This window comes from Stenella coeruleoalba (assembly GCF_951394435.1).
Source record: "Stenella coeruleoalba genome assembly, chromosome: 10".
NCBI lineage: Eukaryota > Metazoa > Chordata > Mammalia > Artiodactyla > Delphinidae > Stenella > Stenella coeruleoalba.
Genome location: NC_137156.1, coordinates 68408162 through 68432765, shown reverse-complemented (window position 1 = coordinate 68432765; position 24604 = coordinate 68408162). Strand labels below are relative to the sequence as shown.

Below are 24604 nucleotides of genomic sequence, written 5' to 3'. Positions count from 1 at the left end.
ACCATCTTAGCAAAAATTGATTCAAGTCATTGATTTCAGGTAAAAATCATCATTGGATTTTAAAGCTAGTGGGTGAAAGTTGATGAGGAATGGAACATTTACACCTCAAAATATTTCCCCACAGATTACTGATTAATTAAAAATGGGGGAAATGGTAACTTCCCAGTGGAGAAACCTGGTGGACACGACCTTGAGCAACCAAATTTACATCACCAAGAATGGGACATGTCCCTCCTGATACAGTGCACCGAGGACACAGCATTCATGTAATGTTCCTGCCCAAACTGCAATGCCTGAATCTAATCACTGCAAAACATCAGACAAACCCGAACTGAGAGACAGTCTATAAAACAACTGGCCTGTACTCTTCAGTAGTGTCAAGAGTGTCTAAGTTATGAAGGAAAAAAAAAAAGGCTGAAGAATGGTTTCAGATGAAAGGAGACCAAAGAGACACGACAACTAAATGTGGTGTGTGACACTGCACTGGACCCTGACCTGCTGTCTAGCATCTGCACCCCTTGTTTGTGGACAGGGTAGCCTGGGGTGATAACTAGCATTCTTTCATGACAGCAGAGCTGCACCCCTTGCAGATATTCTCAATTCATTTATGATATTCACATAGAAGACACACATGGGTGTTTGGTGCCAAGACACAAGGAATGCTTGATTTGCCTGGCCACGTCTGGGCTAAAGGACAGAATCACCAGGTGGGTCCCCACATGACCAACAGTTCTGAGTTGATGGGGACGGTCCCTTTTGGAGGCTCAATGATCAGAGGAGGCCAGTCGTTGCAGTGACCAATGTAGACTGACCAGGGTGGGTGGGAGTGTGTGTACAACCCACGTCCTCCGTGTGAGTGGTCACTCCCTGGAGTGGGGCTGGAACTGCTATGTGGTGTGGTGGGTCACTGTGGAAAGCAAGAAGGCCCAGGCCTGGTGCAGCTTTGGCACAGGCAGAGGTCAGGGGGGTGAGCCAATACAATGTGCACTTGCCTGTGCATGTCTGAAGTTCAGCCCACCTCGGTGATCACGCCTCTCTCGGATGGACAGTCTGGGCCAGGGTGGATGGCCCGGGGGGTTGTGGGACCCGCCCACTCTCAGCCTGTGCCCCTCTAACTACACAGGCTTGAATAGGCTGCTGTATCCGTGTCCCAGTAATAATGCCAATCCATCACACCCATCACCTTAGGAGACGAGACTGAGGCCACAGCCATGCCAGGACCACAAGGATTAGAGGGAGAGGGGATCACTGTCTGGACACAGGAGGGAGATTTGAGAGCAAGAAGGGGTGATATGGGGGCAACAGGGATGGGAGGAAGATTGAGGATGATGGTCTAGCTCCTGGCGGTGGACGGGAGGCGGGTCGGGCAGACAGCTCAGAGGCGAACCTCCAGCAGGTAGCATAGGCGGCACTGACTCTCCTGGTAGATGAGATACTCACTCTGGAAGAAGCTGGAGCTGCTGAACTCTGGGCAGGGCATGGGCTGGCCCTGGGGCACCACCACTTGCTGGCCATCCAGCTCTAGCTTGGTGTCCTGGGTTGGAACTGCAGGGCACAGCAAGGGCCATGAATGACCCAAGGGTCACTGGTCCTTGGCTTTACCGGTAAGTCCTACCCCCTGTGCTCTCTACTTCTACCACAGGGAATGCCCACTCATTCCCACCTTGCCAAACTCCAAACCGCTGCATAGGCTGGGCCTTCTGCCTGGAATCTCCTCCCCCATTTCTCTGCCTGGGAAATGCCTGCTCATCTTTCAATGCTCAGTCAATGACACCTCTTCTTTGAAGCTCTCCTGGATGCCCAGGAAAGATTTGTTGAATCAGTGAATGTTTGTTGAATGATAAAGTGAATGACTGCATTGAAGAATCCTGCTTCTTTTCGTCCTTCCTCACAAGCCCCTTCCTTGCTCACCTCCTCCCTGAAAGCATCCTGCTCTATCTCAGCCTCACCTCTATCCTTAGGCCTGTCCAGCTTCATGGGATTCACCAGGCTCTGTGTGGCCACGGGTAATGACACTGTCGAAGCCAGGGGGGTGCTGCTTCAAGCTGGGCTCATAGACGGTGATGCGGTACTCTCTGCGCACTGCCACCTCACCCAGGAACATGTAGCCAATGTCATGGGCCCCGCAGGACATGCCAGTAACTGGGGGACACAGGGAGGCTCAGGGTAGGCAGACCGGCTCTCTGCCTGACTCCCTGGGCTCCTCTCTGCTGCACTGTTATCTCCTTTGGCTTTGCTGCCCCGGCCCAGAAAAGTACCCATCTTTCTTCCGTCCTTCCTCCAACCATTTCTCCAGGCCCCTTGTCCTGGCTGTGCTCCCTCCCCACTCTCTCCTCCATTGCTCAACTCCCAGAGTCCAGGCGTCTGCCACCCTCACCAAGGTCAGTAATGGCCTTCCAGTGACCATATCTGGGGTGGGGGCTTTTCAGGCCTGCTCTGCTGATTTTGCCACGGCATCCTTCACCCTCTACCCTGAGACCCCCTTGCAATGCTCTCCTGAGGCCACCCTCCACTTCTTCTTAGGCTCCTCTGCCCTCCTAGTGGACGCCTTGGCCTTGAGCAACCTTCAGCTCCATCTGCACTTGGGTGAATCCTCCGACCTTGGTCTCTTGAGTGGCGGAGGGCAGTGGTCTCCAATAATGAGGTCAACCTGGGCTGAGAAGCCAGTAGGGGCAGGTCACCTCAGTGAGGACACCCCTGGACAGAAACTTGGGGGTCATTAGAGACACCCTCGACCCTTTCCCACAATGCTGCCCATCCCACCTCCCACATACTCCTCTCATGGATTCTCTCCTCCGCCTCCATTGCCCTGGGCTGGGGGCCCATCACATTTGGCCTGGATGGGAACACAGCCTTCCTGCAGCCTCTGGCCTTTGCCACCCTCCCAACGGCTGCAGCCACGTTCAACTGTACTCCCCATCACTTTCTGAATAAGGCTCGCTTGATCCTCCTGGGCCCCCAAGCCCCACACCCACACTAGGCATTTGCTCTAAGCTTTGTCATCAGGCCGTGCCTGGAGGTGCTGACCTGCCGCAGCCTCCCAGGCTTCGTGCCACTCCTTGGCTGCTTTACCTTGAAGGCTCCTCTTTCACCCCCTCCCAGGTCAGGTTGGCACACTCATCCCATCTGCATCGCCTTCTCCAGGAAGCTGTCGCTGACCAGCAGATGCCTCCTTTGAGTCCCCCAACCCCCAGGATGCCCCACAGAGCTCTCTAGTCAGTAACTATCCAAGGGGTCCTCTCCTGGATCCACTGCAGGTGGGACAAGTAATGGGCCCCATGCTCCTTAGTGTCCCCATACCCACTCAGGGCTTGGCTCTGAGGGACACCTCACCATAGCCATCTGACTTGCTGTTCTCCGAGGCAAAGTAGATGCCTTTGCCAACACGGCCACCAGAATGTGGCCTGATGCGAAGCCCACTGGTGAGGATGGCGGCCACCACAGCCACGTTGGTGCCGTGCCACAGTAGCTTCCGATTACCCAGCTTGTCATGGGCCTGGAACTGATCTCCCTAGGGGGGGAGATGGGAACCAGGAGAGTCATGCCACCCAAGCTCAGGTGTTTCTATCTGCCATCAGAGGGTATGACCAAGGCCAAGGGTTCCCTAGTCACTCACATACTCATGCACACATGCACAAGACCTAGGCCTGGTGGAAACTGGTCAGAGTTTCTCAGCCAACTCGCTAAAGGGAAGATAAGCCAAGATCATCTCCCTAAGGGACAAGGTAGTGATGGTGGGGAGGGAATCTTCCTCACCTCCCCTTCTCGGTTCACTGTCCAACTATGTTGAAGAGCAGGGCAACTGTACTTGCTGCCAGTCTTTTCCAAGCAGGGATGTATCACCTGCGGGGAGAGAAGAAACTGGGTGCCAAGAGCAAGAAATGTATGGACTAACCTCCACTTGTCCCCTGCAGTTCCAGAGCTCTCCTCAGGCCCTGGAGACACAGCGAGAGAAGGCCCTAGGAAAGGGATTCTTCTGGGCACCTGGAGGGCAGACAGGCAAGGGGCCAGTGCCCACTGCTAGCTCGGCTCCTCTGTGGGGACCGGCCCACCTTGTACTCAGGCACCTTTGGGTCCAGCAGCTGGAGCTGGCACTTGAGGAGCTGGTAATCTCGGTCCAGTGGGTGTGGCACCTCCTCCACTTTCTTTGTCTCCTCGGGGGCTGCCTGCAGGGTCTGGGCCAGCTCGATGTCTGCCAGCACCTAAGGGGATGGGCACTGGCAGTTTGTGTGTCCCCTTGACCCTGGGCCTCCCCTCCGCCTCCCACATAAATAGGACCATGGCCACCCCACCTTATTCAGCCCCACCCCATCTATCTGTCTGTCCTTCCCCTCCCTGTCCTTCGGCCTGCCCATCGCAGTCGATCTATCTGTCCCCCATCTCCCTTGCCCCATCTATCTGTTTGGTAACCCCACTGCCTGCAACCTGCCAACCCTCACCAGCAGCATATCCTTCTTGGGCTGCAGAAGTTCCGGGGAGTTGATGGGTGGGGGCTGGCTACGGCCGAAGTTGTGGGGAATGATGGTGTAGAAGTGGGAGGACAGCTCCTCCAGGCTGAGACCACGACCTGCGGGGGCTTTCAGGGCCGCCTCCACTGCCTCCAAGGCCTCCAAACCCCGGGAAATCTGCTGCTTGCTCAACTTCCCCAGTGGCATCTTCTTCACATCTGGGGGGATGGGGAGAGTGGGGAGTCAGGCCCACAGCCCTGCCACCCCCAGACCCCTGCTACCCTTCCTGGCTCCTCCCCCCTCACCCAGGTTCATGATAGCCATGGCATTCTTTTTTTTTTTTTTTTTTTTTTGGCGGTATGCGGGCCTCTCACTGTTGTGGCCTCTCCCGTTGCGGGGCACAGGCTCCGGACGCGCAGGCTCAGCGGCCATGGCTCACGGGCCCAGCCGCTCCGTGGCATGTGGGATCTTCCTGGACCAGGGCACGAACCTGTGTCCCCTGCATAGGCAGGCGGACTCTCAACCACTGCGCCACCAGGGAAGCCCAGCCATGGCATTCTTGAACATGTCCTTGCTGAAGATGTTGGTGATGAGCTTCTGTGTGGCTGCGTCCAGGGAGCAGGGCTGCACTTGCTGAACCACGAACTACGGTCCTCACTGGGCCTCCGTCTACCTAGGGGTAGAGGGCCCACCTGGGCAGGAGCAGCTGGGCAGGGCACCTGCACCTAGAGCAGGGCCTGGCCAGACCGAGGCCAGAGAGGAAGGCCTGTGCCTGAGAGTATACAGCTGGGCAGTGGCTGTCCCTTCCCTCGGCCCAGGCCCACCCTCCCTCTCTGGCCACTTCACCTTCACCATGGCTTCCTGGGCCTCATCCTCTCTCTGTACTTCGATAAGTGTATACTTGCTGGGGTGGGCCACAAAGTGGTCCCGCTCTGCCCAGCTGTTCTTGGTCTTGTCCCGAAACTTCTTTTCAAAGTCCTTCTGTGCATCCTCCAGTGACATGAAGCGGCTAAGTTGTGACTGGCCCACCTCTCCCGGCAAGCAACAGCTTTCAGAGGTGTGCCTACCACAGTGCCCGCCGTAAATGTTTGCTGGCCTCTACTGTGCAGGCCCTGTGCCGAGCGCCCCTGGATGTCAGAGGTGGGGCAGGGCACAGTCAGAGGCTGTGGCCTTTTGGCCTGAGTAAGCTGTGGGGACCCCGGGAAGCAGGGGCCATGCGTTGAGCAGGGATAGGTGGGGAGGATGCGGGCACAGGGTGGGTGAGTGGTACTCACCACGCGACCCCAGCGGTTCCAGAAGATAAAGCAGTCACCTTCTTCCAGCAGCTGGATGATGTAGAACTTGTTTTTGTTGCTCCCAGTGTTGGTCTGGTTCAGGGTACAGTCGTAGTCTTCATGCACCTGTGGCCAGAGTGGGTGCGTGGAGGGCAGGCTGGCTCCGGCCGCCCCTGAGTGGGATGGGGTACCTGGCTGCACGCTGACAGGAATCACACTGCACTGGGGTGTCAGAGGAGGCCCTGTCTGGGAACCCTGCCTTAAGTGTCGTTGGGGGAAGACTGAGCAGCTCAGGGGCCTGTCCTGGGGTCTGAAGAGCAGACATGACCCACCTGGATCTGATGGGATATAGCCCTGCCTGACCTTTGGGGTCTTGGAAGAACACAGTTTACTTGGGAGCCTTGAGCTATTTAGCCAGAGCCAAGGGGGAGGGGAGGAGGTCTGAGTGTACTTGTACCCAAGAGGGAGCAGGCACTGGGACTGGCTGGGGACTACAGCTTACCTGGGTCCTAGGGTTGCAGCTGAGTGGGCACAGGGGGTCCACTTAGGCTATGCGCTTCTCTGTGGGTGGAGGGCCTCGGCAGTGGAGCGGAAACTGTCCTCCTCTTGTGCCGCCTGACGCCCCTTCTTCTTCTCAGGACCCTCACGCTGTACCTGGGGCTTGCGCTTTGGAGCCATGGCTGTTCTAGGGCACAGAGGGGGTCCTCAGGCATCCGTGACATTTGCGTCCCACCTGGCTGGCACAGCACTAACTTGCCCCACCCTGAGATTGCCCTTTGGTGACCTCCCTCTGCCTCCATTTCCCCACTCCCGGTCCCTGACCAAAACCGGCTCTCTGCACCCCAGATACACCCCTTTCTCCAGTCACCAGGGCCAGGCCAGGCCCCTGTCCAGTCTGCCCAGTCTGGCCAAGGAAGAGGGGCTCTCCACCCTCTATGGCTCTTTTGTGTGTTCTGAGGTTGAAGGGAAAGTGAAAGGAGAATCTGCCCCCTCCCATTTCTGGGCTCCTCTCCCCAGAGCACTCTCTGCTCCTCCCCCATCTCAGCTAACTTGGACCTGGCATGGTTGCTGGGCTGAGTCACCCCAGCTATGGAGGAGAGTGGGCAGTGGCTCCCGGGGGGCTAGCACTCCTAAGGCCAGATCTGTCTCTCCAAAGATTAGGACCCAATAGCGCAGAAACCCTTCCCAGCAGGTTCAAGAGTTCTGGGGTGCCAGCCTCCGTCCCAGACCAGTGGCATTGAACTGCCAGAGGGCAAGGGTCAGTCACACCCGCCCTGCCCTGCCCTGTGGAGGGCTGTGGGAGAGGCCATAGAGCACTCACCTAAGAGAAGCAGGGACCTGGGAGAGGTTGTGGCCACCAGGTCAGTAACTCCCAGGCAGTCCTAGTTCTAACAACCTCTCGTAAGCCTTAGGGGAGCAGGGAAGAAGTGGGTGTGGGTAGGATTCCAGCTATTTGGCCACCAGTCTGGTGAGTCAGAGGCTGGGCAGGACGAGGCGGGCAGGCAGCCTGTCCCATGGATGGGTGGACACTTGATCCGGACACAGCCAAGGCCCAGGGGACTGACGCGCCCTTAGAGCTGCTCATCTGGCCTGAGGCATGCAATACGTATCCACCGGTTGTCCAGTGACCTTGGCCCCAGGTGCGGGCATTGCCTTCTCCCGGGGGCTGCCGGATCCCTCTCCCCCGCCCCGGTTATTTGGAGTCAGACTCTCTCACCCTGGCCCCCGCCCCTGACGGGGACGAGTCACGTTCCAGGAAAAGGAATCCCGCGTCTCTGGCGCCCCCCAGCGTCCATTGAGAGCAAACACAGAGACGGTGTCGGGGTCCGACCCCTCTTCATACGTCAGTCAGCGGCAGGGCGCACGCGCCGCAGCCGTTGGCCGGAAGCGCCAGGGAGAGGCTTGCTTCCTACTGGAGCCGGGCGCGGGAGCCTATAGGAGTTCTAGGAGGCGTGGCCACAGACATTTATCCTATGGGCGCTTGGGGGCGAGACAGAACCTACCCAAGGGCCCAATGGAGCTGTGGGAGGCGGGGCCCACCAGGCGGTGGGAGCCTATCTTGGCTTGGAGTCTTGTGGGACGGCCCGGGTTCAGCCGCCACGTGAGTTCGCCAGGAGCTGCCGCAACACACACGGTGGGCAGCATGTCGGCGACTGGGGCGGTTCGAAAGAGGGGAAAGCCGGCCTCGGGGGCCGGGGCTGGTGCGGGGGCCGGCAAGTTGCGGCGAAAGGTGAGCACGGCGCTTTGGCGGGCCGGGGTCCATCCTATGTTACTGGGCCATTATCCCCATCCGGGGGTCCCGGCACCGGACCCCTCGACCCCGGGACCCCAGCTGGAGTCAGCTTCGTCCCGTTCTCCGCGCGCCAAATACTGAAAAATCCTTTCACTTGAGCCGGGGGCTACCGCCTTTCCCAGTGACTCTCGAGGGACCCTAAGGGGCCCTTGGTCGAGCCGGGGTGGTCGGGACCCCTGACCAAAGAAAGTATTATATAATTCCTAGGGCGACTCTTCTGGGGACAAGGGCAAGTCCAAGGGTGGCGGCAAGATGAATGAGGAGATCTCCAGCGACTCGGAGACTGAGAGGTGAGCTCTTTTTTTCCACCTAGTAGAAAAGAACACTGGGGCCCATTTGTGTATGGAAGGAGTACTCAATGACGGGGGCTAGAGCTGGGCCTAGAACCCAGGACTCTGACCCTTGATTCTCAGATCTTGATTCTTTCCTCCACTTTTTGACCCTGAGAACTGTCATTTCCTTCACTGCAGGGGCGGTCTCTGTGTGGGGAGGACCCCCAGTCCTAATGGGAGACCAGTGAGACCTTCCTTCATGACAGGGAGCTGAACTCCAGGCAAGGGGAGAGGGATGCAAGAAATGCTTGCTAGTTCTTCATTCTGTTCTCCCACAATTTCACAGTTATTGAGAGTGCCAGGCACTAGTTTCACTGTTGAGAGAACAGAGATGAGCAGGCAGGTGAAGACGGAATGTGTTGTGGTGGGATGTGTATCTTAGAGCTGCGTGTTGTCGGAACAGAGAAGGGGAGTTTAAATGGGGCCTGGAGAGATGAGGAGGGGTTCCTCATGGAGAGATAGGGAAGGCATTCAGGGACCAGAGAAAAGTCTGGGGGCTAAGTGGGCTAGATGGGAGATGAAGAGGATGGGAGGTAGGCAGTGGGTGCATCTGGACTGTGGAGGGCTTTGCGTACCTCCTCCATTGTGCAGGTGATGGGGGTGGAGTATGTTGCAGAGTTCAGAGGGGGCTGGCAAGGTATCAGGCCTGACCCTGTGGCATGGAAGCTGTCATATCAGAGAATCCCGGTGCCTTCCTTAAGAGTTGGCTTTAGAAATTCTAATTCTAAAAGTTGAGTACATGTTGGCCTTAACCTGCTCACAGATTTAATATATACTTTTTGTAGTCTTAAGGTTACTGTGGGTGTGTGCCAGGCCCTGTGCTAAGCACTTTTAAATATTTTTAAAATGTATTGTGAAATGTATCAGCTACAGAAGAGTTAACGAAATGTAATTGTACCATAAAGAGTAATGATGAAATGATGAACCTCTGTGCACCCACCAGAACTAGACCATTCGTAGAAACTTAGAAGCCCCAACTGCCATTCCTGACTTAAGTTAATCATTTCTTTGGTTTCCTTCCTTCCTTTTTCTTCTTTTTTTTCCTTTTCCCTTTTCTGATTCAGGTATAACTTACATACAGTAATATTTACCTTTCTTAGTGTACTGTTCTGTGAGTTGTGGCAGTCGCATATAGTCGTGTAACTACCACCACTGTAAAGATATAGAAGGGTTTTACCACCCACCAAAATCCCCCATGGCTCCTTTGCAGTCAATTCCCACCCCACTCCAACCAGTAACTGCTGTCCCTAGAATTTTGCCTTTTCCAGAATGTTATTTGAGTGGAATTACAATGGTTGTATACTTGCTTTGATTTTCTTTAGAGTTCTGTCTTCTGTGTGTGAACCCGAAACAATAGATTGATTCCTTGGGTAAACTGAGTAGAAGTTAAGACCCTGGTGTATGAGGGAAGGGCAGCACCAACCCTGTTGGCTGAAGACTTGCTGCGCACTGGGTACTAACCGGTCTCAGGAGCATGGTCAGGCCTTGGCTTCCTTGAGAATTTCCAAGGTCGTTTCTGGGGAAGTTGTGGGCAAGGTCATGGATGAGTCTAGGAAACAATTGGGCTACCTGACAGCGACTAGGTATCTACAGGCACTTGATCAGAGGGAACGGGCTGCCCTGGGTTTTCTGCTTCTGAGTTCCCGTGACTTACCTCCAGCTCCCAGGAGCAAGTCAAAGTAGGACTTATCTTGAGTGAGGGGCATGGAGGGGAAAGCAGGGACTTCACTAGCACAAGGTCAAGCCAGGCCCAGTTAAGCTTCACCTGGAATCCCATCCTCAGGGTAGAGGATGGTGCCTTGGCAGTGAGGATGGGGCGTTGATAGTCCCAACACGTCTGCATCTTGGTTCCTTGCATCAGATCTGGGCTGGCTGCTCCCCTGTGTCTGGGGGGTCGTTGTTGTTCCGAGATCTACCGTTTCTGCTTTACATGTTGGATCTTCTGTTTCCTGTCTCCCGTGCCTTCCCCATTCTTAGCTTACTCTCTTGTTCAGGGAGCACATCCTCCATCCTTAAAAGAAGGAGAAAGGACCACTTTTGTGGCACCTTGTACATCTGATATGTTTTCATTTATCATTAATGGTTTAACTGGCATGCCATTCCAGTGGTTAGCGTTTTATTCCGAATTTTGTACGTGCAGCTCCTTTGTTTTCTCCTCTCAGTGTTGCTGTTGAGGCTTCTGGAGTCATTTTGATTCCTGACCCTTTGTATACGGTCTGATTTTTCTTGGAAGCCTGTAGAACCTTCTCTTTCCCTCCAGAGTTGAGAGATTTCCCAGTGATCTCTTTGGGTTTGGGGTCTGTTTTCACCCTTACGTTGGGCCCTGGGTGGGCCCTTTCAGTTTGGTAAGTCACATCTTTCAGTTTTCTGTGTGTGAGACCATTGGCCATGAGGGCTGGCAGGGATAGGGGTGTCAAGTGGCTGGGGAAGCAGCGAGGAGCACGGTCCTAGTGGCCAGAGGAGCGGGCCGAGCCCTCCTGCTCACAGCCTAGTTCCTCCTGCTCACAGCCTAGTTCCCAGGAGGAATGAGGAGGAGGAGGCGGAGGAGCTGGAGGAGACCGCACAGGAGAAGAAGCTGCGCTTGGCCAAGCTCTACCTTGAGCAGCTCAAGCAGCAAGGTGAGCCTGTGGACTGGGCAGGTGAGGGGCGGGGCCTATGCCTGAGTCTGCCTGCTGTGGCCCCAGCCACCTGGTGGGTGACTGATGCAGGTAGCCGGTGGGCTGCTGGGGCTGCTGCTGCTGGCGGCCCTGTGGGAGGGTGGCTAGGAGCTCTAATGGATCTTCTGGGGTGGGCCAGGCCTTCAGGGGGCTTCAGACTGATCTGATAAGTAAAGGCAGGGGGTGGGCAGGAGACCATCCAGCCCTCCCTCCCCTTTGGCTGAGGTGGCCTGAACTTCCATGGGACACAGCCCAAATGTTCAGGGCCCAGGACTGAGGTGGTGGGTGGGGATGGGAAGGGAAAAGTGGGGTGTTGTTGGCCTGGGTTTACTTGGCTTGGTCTGTCCTACACAGAGGAGGAGAAGGCCGAGGCCCGCGAATTTGAGGAGGACCAGGTGGCAGGGAGGCTGAAGGAGGACGTGGTGAGTGTGGAGGGAGGGTGGTGGGAGGGAAGGGATGGGGCTGGTCCTGCTCCTGGGATCTCAGCCCTCTCCTCTCCATGCAGCTCGAGCAGAGAGGCAGGCTGCAGAAGTCGGTGGCAAAGGAGGTGAGCAGACAGGGCACTTTGGTGTCAGATTGGAGGGAATCACCTGGGTTGGTGGGCAGATGGCCCAACTGGGGACTCAGGCTGTGGGGTGTTTGCTCTGGAACATAGTGGGCACTTGGGCAGACAGGGTCAGGTAATGGTCTGGTCTTGGCAGCCCTGGGTCCGGTTTTCCTTCTGGGCAGTGTGGTGGGAAAGGATGGCATGTGTGTGTGTGGAGGGGGGCCTTCCTGCCCCTAGTTGCAGTGACCCGGTCCCTGCCTGCCTAGATCCAGGCCCCAGACCCTGCTGACATTCGAATCTTACGGGGCCACCAGCTGTCCATCACATGTTTGGTTATCACCCCTGACGACCTGGCCATCTTTTCTGCCGCCAAAGACTGCACCATTATTAAGTGTGAGTGAGTGCCTGCGTGGGGGTGCAGCTGTGAGGGATCATCTGGGCCAGCTGGTCTGGGGAGGAAGAAATAATCAGGGAAAACTGAGACCCGACGGGGGAAGCTTCCGGAGACAGGTTTGCTTCCAAAGAGGTGTTCTCTGGATGACAGTGGAAGCTTCTGCCCAGGAGTGGGACTTGTGAGCTCCCTGTCAATGTCATTGGAGATGATGGAGTGGAGGCAGGATGATGATTTAATGGGAGTTGATGCTTCAGTTGGGCAGTTGGACTAGAGGACAGCTGAGGCTCTGTGCAGTCCTGGGATTGAGTTCCTGGTCCTCCTGGGTTCCTGGCCTTTGACCACTGAGGGCTGTCCTCATCCACCCATAGTAGTAACAGGAAGAGCTCGTACCATCAGTCCCAAGCACTTTCCTGTCCCTTTTCTTCTGGGCTTCATGGCTGCTCTTTGGGATTATTGTCACCACTTAACAGATGAGGAAACTGAGGTGACTTGTCCAGGGGCTCACAGTGGCTAAACCAGATCTTCTGACCTGAGGCCAGGAGTTTTTCCATGGTGCCACGCTGCCCTTGAGGGGGGTTGCCAGACAGTCCTGCCTTGTGTCCCAGTAGCATCTCTCTTCCCCCTTGGTGTCAGGGAGTGTGGAAAGTGGACGGAAGCTTCATGTGATCCCTCGAGCCAAGAAGGGTGCCGAGGGGCAGCCCTCCGGCCATAGTAGCCACGTCCTCTGCATGGCCATCTCCTCCGATGGCAAGTACCTGGTAAGGCAGGATTGGCCCCGGGAGTAGGTGAGAGGTGTGGGCACATGGTGGGTGCCCATGGCCATTGCCCTTGTCTCCATAGGCCTCGGGTGACCGCAGCAAGCTCATTCTCATTTGGGAGGCCCAGAGCTGCCAGCACCTGTACACCTTCACGGGACACCGGGACGCCGTGTCGGTGAGAAGCTGGGCCTCCTTTAGTGGACGTTTCTCGAGCACCCGAGTGGGCCAGGCATGGTACTGGGATCCAGGGAATGGTGTGAAAGAGGCAGTGGGTCCCCATCCTCAGGGAACCTGCACTTTGGTGAACAGGACAGAAACAGGGTGAAGCAATAGGGAAGAGCTGGGGGAGACTGAGTCGAGCTTGCCTAGGGAGAGGGAGGCCTGAGAAGTCTGTACTTGCTTGAGGGCAGGCAAGTGTGCCCCTGGCTCCACGTAGAGCCCCACAGCGCTCTTGATGGGGGCTGGCTTCCTGTGCCACGTGACCTGCTTTTCAGGACGTCCTCCCTGGGCCTGACCTCTGTCTCTCCTGCTGTAGTCCAGATTCCTTTTGCCCTCTTTCCATGCACCCTTAGGGGCTGGCATTCCGCAGAGGCACCCACCAGCTCTACAGCACGTCCCACGACCGCTCTGTGAAGGTGTGGAATGTGGCGGAGAACTCCTACGTGGAGACGCTGTGAGTATGCGCAGACAGAGGGCACGCGGATGTGTGCGTGCAGGTTCACGGGTGACCCCATCCTCCCTCTGTCCCCCTCTCCAGCTTCGGGCACCAGGATGCTGTGGCTGCACTGGATGCTCTGAGCAGGGAGTGCTGCGTGACCGCCGGGGGCCGGGACGGGACCGTGCGTGTGTGGAAGATCCCCGAGGAGTCCCAGCTTGTCTTCTACGGCCACCAGTAAGGCGGCCTGCTGCACCGGGCATTGAGGGGGCCACCCGCATAGGCTGGGGGTGAGGTTGGGCCACGCCCCTCATGGTGCCTTTCTCCAGGGGCTCCATTGACAGCATCCAGCTCATCAACGAGGAGCACATGGTGTCGGGTGCAGACGATGGGTAAGTGCTGCCTTCTACCACTGCCACTGCCCCTGGACTTGCCGCGTAGAATCCTCCTGCTCGGGAGCTGTAGTAGCCCCTTTCCATAGATGAGGACATTGAGGCAAAGAGCGCAGGGGACCTGGTCTGCTTCCTGTGGCTGGTGTGCACTTGGTCCCTTCCTGCCGTGTGGCCCTTCTGCCCTGCCCCTGGTCCCCTCACTGACGGTGCTCCCTGTCCACAGTTCTGTAGCCTTGTGGGGCCTCTCTAAGAAGCGGCCACTTGCCCTGCAGCGTGAGGCCCATGGGCTGCGGGGGGAGCTGGGCTTGGAGCAGCCCTTCTGGGTGTCATCGGTGGCAGCCCTGCTCAACACGGACCTCGTGGCCACAGGTGGGTGCCCTGTGTGGCAGAAAGGAGGGGATCTCAGGGTGGGCTGGTGAGGGGGGTGCTCACTGTCTTCCCTGTCCCCCAGGCTCTCACAGCAACTCTGTGCGGCTCTGGCAATGCGGGGAGGGCTTCCGGCAGCTTGACCTTCTCTGCGACATCCCCCTGGTGAGTGAGGCTTGAATACCCAGCCTGTCTTTACCACACTCCCAAGGCCCGTTACAGTGTTTTCCTGCCAGAAGGGCGGTTCCTCAGAGCAGGGCCAGCTATGATTTCTCTTTCTAGCCCCAGCTCCTAGCACAGGGCCTGCAGGAACCCTCCCTTCTTCCTCTCCCTTCCCCGCCTCCACTCCCCTCCTGTCCTAGGCCCTGTCCTGGTTACTGGGGTACAAGGCAGGGAAGTGTGGGCAAAGGCATAGAGGGCCTGGCCCTGTGATGGGATCTGCATGACTGGTGCCAGACTGAATGCCAGGCTAGGGTGTGTGGACTTGGTGCAACCTAGGGCAGAGTGGCAGGATCTGTCAGTGACTTCTAGTGACAGTTCAGGGCTTGGGTCAATGGTGATGGTCATGGAGTCTCCAGAGCCAGGACCAGGAGCCAGGCCCTACTTGGTGTACACCATCTCCTTCATCCCCACAAACTCTCTGCGAGGCCTGTGCTCTACTTTCCCCATCTCACAGAGGTGGATGCTGAGGCCCTGAGGGGTAGAGGGCTGGCCCAGGTGGCAGGACGCAGAGCAGGGGTTTAACCCAGGCTGGGCCTTTGACTGTGATGCTGGGGCTGTGGTGAGGGATCTGTTCTCACATCTTACTGCCTTGTCCCTCCCTCTTCTCAGGTGGGCTTTATCAATAGCCTCAAGTTCTCCAGTGCTGGGGACTTCCTGGTGGCCGGGGTAGGGCAGGAGCACAGGTATGAGGCACTTCTCGAGGGGTGCGGGTGGGGCAAATGGCATAGGGTGGGTGGCTGGGTGGGAATGGGGTGGGGCTGGGCCCGCCCTCAGCTGCTCCTCTCGCCCCTGCAGGCTTGGCCGGTGGTGGCGGATCAAAGAGGCCCGGAACTCCGTCTGCATCATCCCTCTCCACAGGGCCCCCAGGCCCCCTACTGCTGGCTCCTGACTCTCTCATCCCCTTTATTTAAGTTCTTCCCAGGCCATCCCCTGCCTTCTTTGTATTAAAAGCCTCCTCTTCTGGGCCTTGTCTCCTCTAGCTTCTTGACTGGGGAGGGCAGGGGGATGGCAGGGGATGGCTTAGTAAAGGCCTGGGGGCTTTATCCTTTCCAGCGAATTTGGGGATGGAGCCCTCAGCTGGCTTCTGGCTCCTAGACCCTGAGTATCCTCTACGACTTTGTTAGGCCAGCTTTCCACCCAGTGCTCCGGGCTGGTTGGGGTCAGAAGCTGCTGATCCCTCAGCTAAGAAGCTGTGGCTGTTCAGTGTGTGTAAGGGCTGGCTGTGGGGTCTGAGGACTGAAAGAAAGACAGTTAGACCTACAAGTCAGGCTGATCTGCACCACCCAGGCCAGGTTAGGAAGCTTTAGGAGCTAGACTGCCCTTGGGGTGAGGGTCCGGGTGGAGGTGGGACCCTGCATTGCTCACTGCTTGGGGACAGTGTCAGAAGTGGGAATAGCTCTGCCCTTGGTCTAAATGACAGCCAGGCTGCATGATTCCTCACAACAGTGACCCTGCCAGGTTAATGTGTTCTCCTGATTCCACCAACTGGATAATTCAGCTTCTGCCATGGAGTGAAGTAAAGAGGAGGTGGAGAGGCTGATTGGAGAGGCAGCAGTGCAGGGAAGTGTCCTCTTCAATGGAAAATGAGCAAGGTGTGTTAAGGATCGGCTCTGAACTTTCCCTTAATGCCTTGGGCCCAACAGCTGAGCCTACGGTTCTCAAGCGGCAGCGTGGTCCCCTTGGGGGAGGAAGCTACAGGGCTTCCCTCCTGCTCCCCTGCTCATGAGGCCTCCCCCTTGGACAGACCTGCTCCTACCTTCATTCTCCTGGGGCCAGAAGGGTCAGGTTCAGATTGAACCCCTGAAAACCCTGTTGTGGATCAGAGGATGTTACTAGAATTCACTCCTTATGTCCCGCCTTAAATAGAGCTCAACAACAGCATACACATACCTCTTGAATAATATTGCAAGTAATGCCCCTTACTACACAAACCCCTTTTCCATTAGCACATTCCCAGGGAGAAAGGAAAGTTTGAAAATAAATGCTTTTGGAATTGAAACTGAAAATAATCCCTCTTACAGCTTCTAGTCTCAGCCTTGGTCAGCTGAGACTTCTGCTGTAGTTGGGCTCTTCCTTCCTCCCAAGCAATGGGAAGTCATGAGAGGGTTGAAAGCAGAAAAGTAATAGGATCTGGTTCACAATAAAAAGAAAAAGCAAGTCACTGCTCTGTAGAGAATTAATTAGTAAATGTTTGGGGGAAGAAGGGCATCCACTTAGGAAGCTATAGTAAATAGCAGGTGAGAGGTGATGGTGGTGTGAGAGGGCCAGCAGAAGTGGGGAGGCAGAGCTATGGTTGGGTTGTGTTTGGAGGTGACGCCAACAGATCTTGCTGATCTGTTAATTGTGGGATGAGATGAATGTGGCACCACAGACAGTGTGACATTTACCAAGATGAGAAAGACCAGGTGGAGAAAGCAGGATGAGAAGGATCAGCAGTTTAGTTTGCAGTGTCTAGTAGATGTAGGGAAGTTGAGTAGGCAATGAGCTCACTGCTATATGTTTTATAACATATGAAGCCATGTGATTCTGAGGTGCAGAATTACACCTCCCACCTCACACTCCAGTGGTCTCAAGTGCTCTCCTGTCTTCTCCCCTGATGGACTCAAGGCGACAATTAGATGGGTGAGGGGCAGCCACTGTAGCAGCTCTTAGCTCTGTTCGTAGCTCTGAACCATGCAAAAGACACTAGGTGGGGCCCTCCCCATCTCTGCCTGTTCCTGTCCTCTGAAGACCCCCCTGGTCATCATGAGGCCTTGGTACCCTCTCAGAGTCACAGCCCCAGGGGTCACTGAGGTGCATTTCTTACTCCTTTCAAAACACTGAGGTGAGCAGCATGACTGAGGGGTGGGGAGGAACTGAGAGAACAGCTGGTAGGGTTCAAAACATCAAAGGGATGCGGGTCCTACTAACCACTTTGTGGACCCCATCAGGAAGCCCACCACAAGCCACTTAGGATACCTCACCTCCAGATCCCGCAACTGGCATACAGGCACCCCCAATCTACCCAGAAAACTACTGGAATAAGAAAATTTAGCAAGCAGGCAAGATACCTATGGTATTGTGTGCAAGTATCTGTGAATATACTAAAAAACACTGAACTGTGCACTTTAAGGGGGTGAATTGTATGACATGTGAATTATATTCCAACAAAGCTGTTTATAAATAAAAATCAAAAGCACCCCCGAGGGTTTCCCTGGTGGCGCAGTGGTTGAGAGTCCGCCTGCTGATGCAGGGGACACGGGTTCGTGCCCCGGTCCGGGAAGATGCCACATGCCGTGGAGCGGCTGGGCCCATGTCCCATGGCCGCTAAGCCTGCACGTCCAGAGCCTGTGCTCCGCAACGGGAGAGACCACAACAGTGAGAGGCCCGCGTACCAAAAAAAAAAAAAAAAAAGCACCCCCGAAACTGAAAGATTCAAGGGCAATACACAAAAATCAACTGTATGAGCAGTTGGGGAATTCTTGATATAGAAGTGCAAAGTTGAAGGATTTACATTATCTGATTTCAAGACTTACTGTCTTGAAAAACTATAAAGTTACAGTAATCAGGACAGGTGGTGTTAGAGTAAGAACAGACAAACAGATCAATGATACAGAATAGAGAAGCCAGAAATAGACTCACATTTACACAGTCTATTGATTTTTTTAATGTACCAAGATAATTCAATGCAGAAAGGAAATACATTTTTCACTGGAAAAAAAATCTTGACCCCTATCTAACATCATAGCCAAAAAAAAAAAAAAAAAAATTAATTCAAGATGGATCACAGACCTAAACAAAAACTAAAGCTAAACCTATATAAAGCTTCTAGAAGAAAACCCATGAGAATTATTTTGTGACCCTGGAGTCGACAAAGATTTCCTAGGACAGAGAAAGTGCTAAGTATAAAATATTGATAGACTGGACTTCATCCAAATTAAAACCATCTGTTCATCAAAAGACAGCATTTTAAAAAGTCACAGGCTAGGGAAAAGAATATTTACAATACATGTATCTGACAAAGGACTCATATCGAGTATAAGAACTTCTAGAACTCAGTAATAAAGACAAACAATCCAATAAAAGTGGACAAAAGGCTTAAACCAATACTTCATAAAAGAAGATATATGAATGGCCACTAAACACATGCTCCTCATAATTGGATCCATGAGCATTTGAGGACTGAAGGGAGAAATTAAAGTCCCTGCGCTCTAAGGGCACAGGAAAGATCCCACATATGGAGCCTGGGTAAACGAGGGGGCTGGGTCCCAAGATGGAGGCAGACTCAGACAGGAAAGAGGCCAGAGACTGGGGTGTTGGTGAATGTGGTGACCCTAGGGGCAGGGAGGGTGCTGGGGCTTTGAATGCCACCAGGACCTGCTCAGACTCAATCCAGTGGGCAGGGAGGAGCTGCCCCAGGGGCTGAGGAGCAGAGGGGTGACACCATCCAAGCAAAGGTTTTGAGGGTGTGCTGGGCAAGTGGCCGGGGGTGAGCATGATGGGGGTGAGCCTCCTTCTCCAACCCCGTTCTTCTCCACCATTCTTCTCACCCTCTACCAGAGTTTCACCCCAGAGGCTCTCAGTAGACCCCCTCAGGGAAGAGTGGGAAGGAGAGAAGAAAGGAGGGGTCAGTGAGGGTGTCAATGGGATCAGCCCTCTGAATATGCTCCCAGCCCCAGAGCCTGCTGGGGAAGGAAAGCACTGCTCGTCCTGGGGGCCTCACAGATTTCCCTGGTATTGTATGAATGGGTCAGCAATTCAACTCTTCTAAGGTAATCATTGGTAGCAGTTTGGTCTATATACCTTTCTCCCTCTTTACCTGCGTTTATAGCATACGTGTATAATTATATATCTTGACAGTTTTTTACCATCCCATCCAATGATATCATAATGATGTTCAGCTTTTTCACTTACAAATACATCTTGGGTATACCTTCTAATCAGTACACATGGATCAAATTCATTATTTTTCAACAGTTATGTTGTATTTTATAGTTTGAATGGACTATAAACCATTAAATCAACGCCCAATTTTACCAACTGGGGATATCACCAATGACCACCTTTATACACCTTTACATCAATGGGCCACTATTTCTGGTGTCTTGCTTTTGTAGCTAGGGCTTTGGCCATTTCCAGCAGAAAAGAATGGACAGCACTTCTGTCTTTTCTTTGGAGGGGGCTTAACTGTCGGGAGCCAGCCTGGTGCTTGAGTCATAACTGCCCTTATGACATCATAGGTCTCCCTCCCCCACTTTCTCTCCATGCCATGACTAGAGGAACACAGACCTGAGGGGATTTGAACCATCTACACCCAATCCATGTGGGACCAATGGTGAGTAAGAGAGAGACTGACACACTAGGCTTTTTTAGGGATGTCCCCATAAATCTCTCGGGATGAGGGGATCTCCCTGACATCTGAATACTCTGGGAAGCCCTGTACGCTGGCGATGTGTGGGTTACTTAATGGAGAGGGAGGGAGAGCAGCCTCCCTCTTGCCTTTCCCCTAATTGCTGATTGCAGGAGAAGGACCAGCCCAAAACAATTAATGAACACACCAAAAATGAGCCTCAGCAGAATGAGCTGATCTTGAAATCTTTACCGCCAGCACCATTATCGAACTTAGAGAAGGCAGAGGCAGGAGGAGCCTGGACTTGCATGTCTCTGGTCTTTGTGTCCTAATGCTTGTGGCTAGTGTCTTTTGTATGTTCCAGAGCTAAGAACAGGAATAAACTCATTCTTGTCTGTCCTCTTTCCCCATATTTTTCTAGGCTAAACAAGAGAATATAGCTGCAACAAAGGGAGTAGATGATGCTAATAAGAGACTCAGAGCAGTATGATGCCCCCACCCAGATGACACGGGGCTGGGGGTGGGAATGTGGCAGTTGTGTTTGTGGAATGGAATGGCCAACATATGCGAAGCTGGGCTTAATCAATGGTGTGTGTGTGTGTGTGTGTGTGTGTGTGTGTGTATGTGTGTTTGAGCGTGTGCATGTATGTTTGCTTGCTAATTAAGATTTAAAGTTTGAAAGTCAAGAGAAGTGAAGATGGGGAAGAGATAAGAGGTAGAATTTTATGGGATGTGGGAACTTTTAATACTATGTTATCACAGAGGAAGAGAGCAGGTTGTGGATTGGAGCTGCAGTCAAGGATGAAAGAGCAGGATTAGAAGAGGAAGCCACTTCTCCAGTAGCTGAGTGGTGTCTGAAGGGAAGGATCATGGATCCTGGTCAGGCTCAGGTGGACTATGATAACCCTTTGATCATGGTATTCTTGCTCTAGGCTGGCCAACTTGACCCATGTAAAACTGGGTAGCCAGGACAGATATACTACCATTTTACAGATGGGAGCTCTGAGATTCAGAGGTCAATGTGATGTATCCATGTCCATTAACCAGAGTGGGGCAAAGAAAGGACACCTACCTACCTGGTCTTCTGGTTCCAGCCAGTGCCTTGCCCAGTGCTCTTGAGGTTCAGAAGAAGGGGTGATTGTTGATAGGGCATCAGGATCCCTTCCTGGCACACCCTGGGGCTGAAGTGGGTGGGGAATATCCTCCAAATGTCTCGTCTTTTTTCTTGTTAGATCCCAAGAACCCAAAACAGGCCTCCCATCAGTAATCCAGAAGTAGTAAAGATCCAGGCCTGGTGGCGCGGCACCCTGGTGTGCAGCACACTGCTGCACGTGGCTCTCAGAGTGTGGATCATTCAGGGCTGGTGGAGGCATAAGCTGGTGAAGCTGCATGAGAACAGGCAGCGGACAGCTCTGGAGAACTTTACACGGAAGGAGTGGGTAGCAGTCAGGCTGCAGTCCTGGGTCCGCATGTGGCGCATCTGTTGGCGCTACTGCCATTTGCTCAACGCTGCCTGCATCATCCAGGCCTACTGGAGATGCCACTCCTGCGCTTCCCAGGGTTTCATCAAGGGCCACTAGAGAGTCACGGCCAACCAGCTGCATCTCGAACTCGAGATCTTGCTGGGCTCAGGGCCTTGCATTGTGACAGAGTGTATTCCCCTTCCAATAAAGCAGTGAAGTGGTCTTTCCCCAGCTTCTCTCTGCTTGATAAGCTCCAGGAGGTCAGGGCCAATGATGGCAAATAGTTAGCATCTCATATGCTAGCTCTGAGGAATTGGCAGGGGTTGTCTGAGGAGGATGATTTTGAGCCACTGTCCAGACTGAGCAGAGACTGTGATTGATTAGCAACGTCTGACATAGGTAGGAAAGTTGGGGGTACAGATCTGCCATGCTGCCAACTCAGGGAGCATCACTCATGTTCAGTCTATGGAAATGGTGCCTCTCCCTAAGGCTGTGTATAATGGAAGCCTGGGGCAGGGGTGGGGTTGTTGCACACAGCAGCACTTTTGCCAGGAATTCACTCACCAGGTCTAGTTGCTCTGGGTGTGATCTCCCAGCCACCCCCATGGCTGAGAGGAGCACACCCACCCCAAGCTCTTGATCCTGGCTCCTGTTGGTTCGTAAACTGGCCCCTGTACATGGAGGGCAAGAAAAGACCGAAGAAAGAGGCAGATTACCCCAGATTAGTAGGTGGCAGGTTTAGTAAGCAAGGGAACTTATTTACAAGACTTGTCTTGGGCGGCCACAGACAAGTAGATCTCCGTACTTGCTTGCCAGACTCTTGCAAGTTTATATAGAGGCCTTAATGAGGTTCAGCCACATATACCACCCAGATGTTCTCGAGAACACATTACTCTCTCAAGGCTGAATCCCTGAAAATGCCTCCCACTGTGGGAATGGCAGGCAGAACATACATTCCCAGGACAGGGGAGGGGGTGAGGGGCATCTAATTGCCTGGGTCTAGCTTGTGAGTACAGCTGGCGGTCACATCCTTTCAGTGACCTCCAACAGCTCCCTGCTGTATCTTCATACTTGACCTCCAAGTCAGAGTCTGAGCTCCAAACTGAAAATGGTTAGACTGCATAGCCCCTGTCCTCACTCCTACCTCAAACTCTGTCCCTCACTCTCTGATCCCAAATGCAGGCTAGGACTCATTCCCCTCCAGACCTGGTTGGTGTGGGAAGTTCCAGAGGTGTGGAGATGGAGAAAGAAGGCAACCCACTTCTAGCCAAACCTTCTGGTGAGTGTCATCCCCTAGGCTATCACAGACCTAGAGCTGAGAAGCCATCAGTTGTGTCTGCCTCTCCCTCTCCCCAGTCTCTGCAAGAATTGATCCAGGTGGAGCTGAGACCTCTGACAGTCCCTTCTTGTGAAAAGCTGCCACCTGGGGTGAGACTGGCGCCTAAGTGATGATAAAGGGCCGGTTAAGAGGTCAAGGTTAGGCTGCCCTTCTGCCCATCTGGGCACTGCTGTTCCGTGGTTTCCTGCAGAGGGAGGGGTCTAAGGTCTTGGGTTATTCGCCATTAAACCTGCAAACTCAGAAGCCCTATGTCCAGCCCAGCTCCATCTCCATCTCCTCTGCCCTGGCAAGTTGGTCCTTCAGCTCACATTGCCCAGAAATCTCATGCTCCAGCTCTCTGTCTTGCTCTAGGGCTTGAGCTCTGTCTTTCTTGCTTTGTCCTTCTGTGTCCTGCCCTGTCTCACTCAGGTCCTAGTCTCTCGCTCTTGCTCTGAAGGACTTCTATCTCCTCTCTCCTTGCTTCTCTCTACTGTGTTCAATGTCTCAGAGTAAAGAGCAAGGACTTTGCAGCCAGACCAAGCTAGGTCACACCAACCATGGCTTCCCCACTCACTGCTGTGTGGCTGCAGACATGTCATTTTCCCTCTCAGAGCCCCAGTTTCCTGAGCTGTGAAGTGGGGCTAATGATCCTCATCTTTCAGTGTGAATGTCAAGTAGCATAAAAATTCAGCCTCAGCAACAAAACAAGGAAAGAGGGGTCGCACCCACAAACTTTAAAAACTGGCAGTCAGGGTGGGAGGGAAATAATGTTTAGCCCAATTAAGAAGACCAAAAGTTAGTGTTCCCTACCATCAAAATCAATTGCAAATGTTTGTCTGTTAATGCTTGTCTGTAATGAAAATTTACACGTGTCATCTCTGAAAATGTCTTTTCATTCACATAGGTATGAAGTGAAATATCTGGCACCGCCAAATAGTGATATAAATTCCTGAGCATAGGATTATAATCGAGACTAGTCATCACTTGGAAGATATCTGTAGACTTCTATGAGATTCTTTTCTTGATATTTGCCTTTAAGCATGTCATTACATTGCAGATCAATTACTTCCAACTGAAGTTCAGGTGGTTGTTCCTCAATTGCTTAGATAAAAAAGTTTAGAAATATGGAAACTCCTCTTGTACTTAACATGGAAGTCTGAAAAGTGCTTGCTGCTGGAACTCTAGTTTGAACTCAGAGAATATATCCACTGAAAATTTGCATGAGAATGGTTATCTTGCTTCTTGTTTTAACTTTTGACAGCTCAGGAAGTGCATAAAGCAGCTTGACATTACTTATTTAAAATTATTTGTCAAGGGGCTTCCTTGGTGGTGCAGTAGTTAGGAATCCGCCTGCCAATGCAGGGGAAACGGGTTTGAGCCCTGGTCTGGGAAGATCTCACATGCTGTGGAGCAGCTCAGCCCGTGCGCCACAACTGCTGAGCCCGCGTGCCACAACTGCTGAAGCCTGCACGCCCAAACCCTGTGCTCCACAACAAGAGAAGTCACTGCAGTGAGAAGCCCATGCACTGCAACAAAGAGTAGCCCCCTGCTCGCCGCAACTAGAGAAAGCCCAAGCACAGCAATGAAGACCCAATGCAGCCAAAAATAAATAAATTTAAAAATTTTTTAATAAAAAAAATCTTAAAAAAATAAAATTATTTGCCAAAATGACTCTACTTCAGTATAAGTTTCACATAAAACATTGCTTTGCTCATTAATTTCATGTTTAATTCATTAAAAAACATGAAGACTGCAGCAAAACTTATTTCCAATGTCATTCAGGTTTTTTTAAAAATTTTATTTAATTTTGGCTGCATTAGTTCTTCGTTGCTGCACGTGGGCTTTCTCTAATTGCGGCGAGCAGGGGGCTACTCTTTGTTGTGGTGCACGGGCTTCTCACTGTGGTGGCTTCTCTTGTTGTGGAGCACGGGCTCTAGGCCCGCAGGCTTCAGCAGTTGTGGCACGTGGGCTCAGTAGTTGTGGTGCACGGGCTGAGCTGCTCCATGGCATGTGGGACCTTCCCAGACCAGGGCTCAAACCTGTTTTCCCTGCATTGGCAGGCGGATTCCTAACCACTGCGCCACCAGGGAAGTCCCTGCCATTCAGTGTTTGATTATAGTAGTTTAAGGCAGTTTTTCTTGCTCAGAAAAATTTCA

At 53.5% G+C, this 24604-nt stretch overlaps 3 protein-coding genes across 3 annotated transcripts; 2 read left to right on the top strand and 1 right to left on the bottom strand.

The window, feature by feature from the left end:
* Window positions 1–1358: 1358 nt before the first annotated feature.
* On the bottom strand, window positions 1359–6673 carry PARP3 (poly(ADP-ribose) polymerase family member 3). Its single transcript, XM_079934667.1, is given in 13 exon segments — window positions 1359–1545; window positions 1987–2142; window positions 3334–3511; window positions 3757–3843; window positions 4053–4202; window positions 4440–4666; window positions 4976–5093; window positions 5098–5121; window positions 5295–5548; window positions 5551–5848; window positions 6225–6266; window positions 6270–6292; window positions 6295–6673. Coding segments are annotated over 13 exon segments (1833 nt in total). The 5' UTR covers window positions 6401–6673; the 3' UTR covers window positions 1359–1375.
* A 1148-nt stretch (window positions 6674–7821) lies between these two features.
* RRP9 (ribosomal RNA processing 9, U3 small nucleolar RNA binding protein) lies at window positions 7822–15302 on the top strand. Its single transcript, XM_079932810.1, has 15 exons — window positions 7822–7952; window positions 8223–8305; window positions 10856–10965; window positions 11359–11426; window positions 11510–11551; window positions 11818–11944; window positions 12579–12703; window positions 12786–12878; window positions 13276–13376; window positions 13461–13595; window positions 13688–13750; window positions 13974–14119; window positions 14202–14281; window positions 14948–15021; window positions 15134–15302. Exons 1-15 carry the CDS (start codon window positions 7866–7868, stop codon window positions 15225–15227), a joined length of 1428 nt encoding a protein of 475 aa, XP_079788936.1. The 5' UTR covers window positions 7822–7865; the 3' UTR covers window positions 15228–15302.
* Window positions 15303–20536: 5234 nt separating this feature from the next.
* On the top strand, window positions 20537–21793 carry LOC307192965 (IQ domain-containing protein F1-like; the record flags this gene model as incomplete). Its single annotated transcript, XM_079934341.1, is given in 3 exon segments — window positions 20537–20584; window positions 20900–21244; window positions 21248–21793. Coding segments are annotated over 3 exon segments (492 nt in total). The 3' UTR covers window positions 21347–21793.
* Window positions 21794–24604: the final 2811 nt, after the last annotated feature.